Source organism: Egretta garzetta, unplaced genomic scaffold (genome assembly GCF_000687185.1).
Source record: "Egretta garzetta isolate BGI_Z169 unplaced genomic scaffold, ASM68718v1 scaffold768, whole genome shotgun sequence".
Classification (NCBI taxonomy): Eukaryota; Metazoa; Chordata; class Aves; order Pelecaniformes; family Ardeidae; genus Egretta; species Egretta garzetta.
In genome coordinates, this window is record NW_009260594.1 from 89,880 (window position 1) to 95,879 (window position 6,000).

A 6,000-nucleotide genomic window follows, 5' to 3' on the forward strand; every position below is an offset into this window, starting at 1 on the left:
AAAGACCAGAAAGGTGACTAGTAAATCAAATTAGCTTTGTTCTGATGAACGTGAGCTTTAGGATTACTGCTAACTCTAAAATTATCTAAAGAAATTAAACTTGATTCTTCAGAAACACACAAAGAACAAAGAACCTCTAGGGGTCCCTTTCAACCCAAAACATTCTATGATTCTAATGTAAGCAATGGTCTCGGTAGCAGAAAACAACAATCAAAATAACCAAACTAAAGCACACTAAGCATGCAGTATGCTCTTATCGTGTTTATTGACCCTAAGGCCATTTACAGCAAAGAAAACCAATTGTGTTGCAAACCAAGAGGTCCAACAACCAGTTCCAATGCACAAATGTAAAATGTGTAATTGTGTAACACACAAAATTGTAAGATGTGATAAAAAGTAACAAGGATTAAAAGGAATTCTAATAAAAATGTAAACTAAGAGACCTCACAGGTATGAGCTTCAACATCCTATGGTGTCCTAAGGTCCTCTATTTTCACACTGAAAAACAGCCCTGTTAACCATTTCAAAATTTAGCTAAGGATACAGTAACCTACATCCACAAAAAGGTCAGGTGAAGCAGCGCTGAGCATCTTGGCACTCAGCAGAATCCGCTTTTACCTGAAGATACGCAGTACGAGGGGATGAAAAAACAAACCTGTGTCTCCCAAACCCTCATTTCTAACCTATAGAGTACTGGAATTCCTTCCAGCTACTATGGAGAGAGCTGCAGAGCCCAGTTCAGCTGGTGTGCTCTGGGAGTACTCACTGCATTATATTCTACAGAGGCCACATAAAAGAATGGTTTGGTATGAGCAAGACTGAGGTTTTCAGCTCAGACAGATCTGAATTTTATATAATCAGATATTTAGGTGCCTAGGGAGACTTTCTGATGAAAGTGTAGGCCTCCAAGAACTTTAAACATAAGTTGGAGGACACTTTCCAAAGATTAAACTTTGACTGGAAGTTTCTTCAGCACCTATCTTTTGCTGAGGACCTTGTTCCAAGTGAATTGCCAAACACTTCACAGAAAGTTTGCAAAGAAATCAAGAACAGACCTTTCTGCTCCAATGCCTTAATGGCAAAACAACATCATTTCTTTCAGAAATATATGTTAAGGATCTCACCTTTGCTATTTGTTCAAAACCCCTTTGTGGATGGTTTATCCTTACCGCAAATAGTTGAAACACTCTTTACAATAAGGTATTGTATCAATGCCGTGGTCAATTTTATAACTTAAAACACAATTATCTAGCATGCTTTCTCACCTTTCTGTAACTGATGGCAATGAGGTTCTTCCTTCCCAATTCCCCCTTGCTCCTCCCACAAACCTCTGTTTTTATGAAAAAGATTGACACAAAGGTGAAGTTTGAAAAAAATATATTTTTATATACATGTGTGTGAATCATACCAAAGCAGTCTATTACTCAGTTAAAAAAAAAATTTAAAAAGAAAATACCTCATATAACTTTGTTTCACAATGAACACAGATGGAAGACAGAAGAAAGAAGAAAACTATTAGATATCTATTGTTTCGATGAAAGCAAGGATTTTTGAGTTTGTCATTCCACTCCAAAGTCTTCCCACACAGACCAAATCTTCAGCTACATATTTATTTGGTCAATGAAACCTGTGAATTCCATGAAGAATTTCCTTCTGAAGCTCTATGTGCCAGATATTCTTGTAATGTACAGCCGCCCAGAAGCTGGCAACTCCCACAATACTCCAACCCTTAGGCCCACTCCACATTTAGGAATTCTGAGTACAACGACATAGCATGCATAAAGTGGTCCTATAGGTGGACATAACCTATCATGACAAAAAGATATTCTTGCTAATTTTAGTCCCCATCTAAAGTGAAGCTGTAAAAGCAAAAGTAAAGGTGCTACCATACAAAAATGCCAACGTCTGACACTTCTGCCCATACTCAAAGATTGTTTTTCATTCCTGAACAGTTTAACTATGCCAATTTAACTAAGTTCAGTGCAACTAAAGTTTGTAATTTAAAAAGAGAAAAAAAAAAAAAAAGAACTATCTATTTTCTTTACAATGAAAAGTGAACCGATACACTGCAAGAGCAATTCTCTTCAAACCCCAAACTGCATAGACCATGTATCATGCGAGTACCTGGGTATCCCACTGGAGATGGAAGAATATTTTGCAGTTAAACACAACAAACAAAAGAAAAAGAAAGAGGTTAACAAAAATTGGTAGAAATTATATGCCCTCACTACAAGAAAGATGTTGCATTGCTGGAACACGTCCAGAGGAGAGCCACAAAACTGGTGAGGGGTCTAGAGCACAAGTCTTACAAGGAGCGGCTGAGGGAACTGGGGTTATTTAGTCTGGAGAAGAGGAGGCTGAGGGGAGACCTTATCACCCTCTACAACTGCCAGAAAGGAGGCTGTAGGGAGGTGGGGGTAGGCCTCTTCTCCCTGGTAGCGGATGATAGGACGAGGGGGAATGGTTTGAAGTTGCATGAGGGCAGGTTTAGGCTAGACATTAGGAAAAACTTCTTCACCGGAAGGGTTGTCAGACTCTGGAATGGGCTGCCCAGGGAGGTGGTCGAGTCCTCATCCCTGGAGGTATTTAAAAGAAGGATAGATGAGGTGCTTAGGGACATGGTTTAGTGGTGGGATGGCAGGGTTAGGTTAAAGGTTGGACTCAATGATCTCAAAGGTCTTTTCCAACCAAAATGATTCTACGATTTCCCCCAGTATGTGAGGTATGTTGCAACATCACTCTTCTACCAATTCAAATGCAGTTACCTTTTTAAAGAATTTATGCTACAAACACAAGTTGTTGTTTTTCCTATGAAGTTTTTTCCTATATGCCAATGACACTTTGTGGAGAAGTTCTGAATTGCATTTAGTAAAAGAGCTAAAACTTGTTTGTGTGCTTAACTCCACTACTTTAGCTACTTCCACTGAAAACAATCAGACTACTCATGTATAAAGCTAAGCTTCTGCATAATCTTTCCTAAGTGAGGACCTAAGAAGGAAAAGTTAGACAGGTTGCTTATACAGCCCACATGCATGAATACATACTTTGTACTCCCTGGGTAGCATACAGTAACCTCATTAAAAAAGGAGAGGGAAAGAAAATAATTATAAACCACACAGAACAGGCTTAAATTGTTTTGAGACATTAAGAAAAAATATTTTGGTAGATCACTTACTGTGTTTTTACTTTATAGTTAAAATATTTTATAAATTTATTCAATGTTTGTATGCATATGTATGTATGTATACAAAATACTTTTAAAAAGTATTTCTCTTTAGTACCTCAGAATGCAGAAGTAACCTGTTACAACAATTGGAGCTAAAAGGAAAAACCAAATGCAATACAAGATCCTGCTCTAGTTTAATCAATGGCAGAATCCCTAATGGCTTTTAAAGATACCAAATAAGCCCATGAAAGCTTCACAAAAGCATGAAACATCAATATAATTGTAACTTCACTGAAAAAAGTTTTATGGAGAAGGAAAACCCTTTCAAGTTTCAAAAGTTCAAAGACCACTGATCTGCCCCTTAAAACTTGGGAAAGGCGAGCATGAAACGGCAATAGAAGTTTCCCCTCCCAAAGTAATTCAGCAAAGATTAGCTGAACAAAACTACAAAGAACTGCTTTTAAAATTTCCAGTGCGCACAACATTCTTCAACAAGATACCTCACACAAATATAGAAAATGGCAGCAAAACTCTGAGAAACACCTTTATTAATTAAAAGGTACAGAAAATACAGAAGGGAAAAATCATGCAGAATTACTTTGCACATAACGTTTTATTTTCCATTTTAAATTCCTAGTGAGTTGCAAATTCCATCAAGTATTTAAAATACCAAAAATCCTTTACCATTTTGTAACAGCCTAAAGATACGAGGCCTAATAATGACTGACATTGTCTTTTACTAATCTGAAGCTTTAACAGCATGACAATTGGCAGTTCAGCATTTCAGGAGGAGGTAGGTGCTTGAGATTATTTAAAAAAAAAAAAAAACAAAAAAACCAAGGATTAAACAGAAAACCAAAGTTGTCTGCTGAAATACAACAGAAAAAAAGAAAAGTTAGGTTTTTTTAAGCAAGTGTACGATAAAATACCTCCTGGGTCCTAGGTTCAGACACATTATGTCATCCTTGATCTAAAACTGGTTTCTGTCACTCCACCACCCATCTGCAAGTTTGCAATAATACTAAATGTCTTCATGGTACCAAACGCTGCAGTTACTCTTATACCTTTATTAACTGCTTCAAAACCCAAGCAGACAAATGCTGCAGAACTGCAAAATAGCATTGACACAAAAAATTTGTAAAGTGGATACATATTGAAAACTCTGTTTAAAAAAAAAATAATCTTAAATTCACCAGTCACTAACTTAATCACCATCTGGGATTCCTGAATGTAAACCTGTTTCAGCTAATAACGAAGGATTCCAAAAGAGTCTGTCTCCACAACTGTCTATTGCCACTACTATGAGTGCAGAACTGGGGTCCCAGTTTTCTTCTACACAGCATATCGTTACTGGAAGAACTCCTTTATGAAACCCCTGCCTTAAAATTGAGAGATCACCCCTTATACACACAAAAGTATCTCCAAGCACAACAAAATAAAGGATCAGTATAGAAAAAATTGTTAAACATTTTCATAAATATGGGTGTAAGATACTCAGGTACAGAAAGGGAAAACACTTCCCTGTTATCAACTGGGAACTCCGCATGTTACGTCAGTAAGATCCCAGATACCTTTTGCAAAAGAGGAATTACATAATGCACCTTTCAGTCACCCTACCTGTAATTCCAAAGAAATATTCTTGTTAAACAGACACACAGAGTGAATGAAGTGATTACTTTTTTTTTTTAAACTAAATTAAATAGCTTCACTGGTAACAGCTGAGAAACATTTTTAAGGAGTTGAACGTAAAGACAGCAGTTTTACAACTTAATCCAAGAGTATCCAGGAGCCTATCCATGTACGAACAACCACCGCAAATGGATGAAGCTTAAAAAAAACCAAACAATCAGTTGAAATGCAAATATTAAAAAGATATATCCAAATATAATCTGATACCCTTCCAAGCTGCTTTTGGCTCCCCACTATTTCAAATGCAGGTACCTTCCACCTGTTTGTTTACTTGTTCTTAGAAAAACAGTATAAAAACAAGCAATATTAAGAAGCAATGTACTGAACGGATTAACCAAGCTCCTGAACACATCACTTTTATTTAGAGAAAGCCTTTATTCTGGCAATAAGATTTAAGAGTTTGAAGTTAAATTATAACCCTTTTGTAGGGAGGAGGGAAGGTAACAAACAAGTTTTAAGGGCATATTCCTCCTTTCTACAAAAACATGTTGTTGTTTGGAATGGGGTGGGAAGAGTTTTACCATCATTACAACAGTCATAGGCTGAGGCAACCATGAAGTTAGTGTTGATGTTATAATGGAAACACCTCTGTTCAGCGTTAATCTGTAGTACCAGTAAGTGATTCATTACAAACGCTGTGACAAATCATGAGCCGTGATGAGTTTTGTATCCTCCCTGGCATTTGCCTCTTCCAAGTGAGCTGGCTCACAGCCGACCCAGGGTCTGGGTGTTGTAGAGGGTTAGAACAAGCAAAGTAGATAAAAAAACCTTTTTTTTTTTTTTTTTAATTAAAAACTGAAACTCTCTAAGTTAAAGAAGACATTTTGTTCACGCACCTTGAAAGAAGAGGGCACATGTTCCCCATTTCTGACAAAAAAAAAGAAAAAAAAAAAAAAGAAAGAAAGAAAGAGCGGAGGCTTTGGGAAGTGGGCTTCACACCCACCGCCCTGGACCTTCCCACAAAGAACAAGCAGCACAGCAACGAGGAGAAAGAGAAAGCAGCGAGAGGCCACGGCTGTGTGGCGGCGGCGGCGGCTTGAAATTTACCTGGAAATCAGCCAATATCATTTCTCGGTCCATGTTGGACGCCATTGCAGCCAGCTGCGTCCCCGGCTCTGCTCTGGCCCGCGCACCTGGAGCTGCTG

General features: G+C 37.8%; 1 protein-coding gene across 2 annotated transcripts in view; it reads right to left on the reverse strand.

Moving 5' to 3' along the window:
• LOC104131492 (FAS-associated factor 1) overlaps window positions 1–6,000 on the reverse strand; it is a 92,195-nt gene extending 86,195 nt beyond the window's left edge. The window contains exons 1-3 of one of the 2 annotated variants that reach the window (XM_035900199.1): window positions 5,903–6,000; window positions 5,692–5,722; window positions 1,266–1,330 (exon numbers count right to left, since the gene is read on the reverse strand). In XM_035900199.1, the coding sequence (XP_035756092.1) occupies window positions 1,266–1,330; window positions 5,692–5,722; window positions 5,903–5,947 (141 nt within the window). In that variant the 5' untranslated portion in view covers window positions 5,948–6,000. The remainder of the gene's footprint in view (window positions 1–1,265; window positions 1,331–5,691; window positions 5,723–5,902) is intronic. The other variant, XM_009644658.2, reaches the window with a different exon arrangement.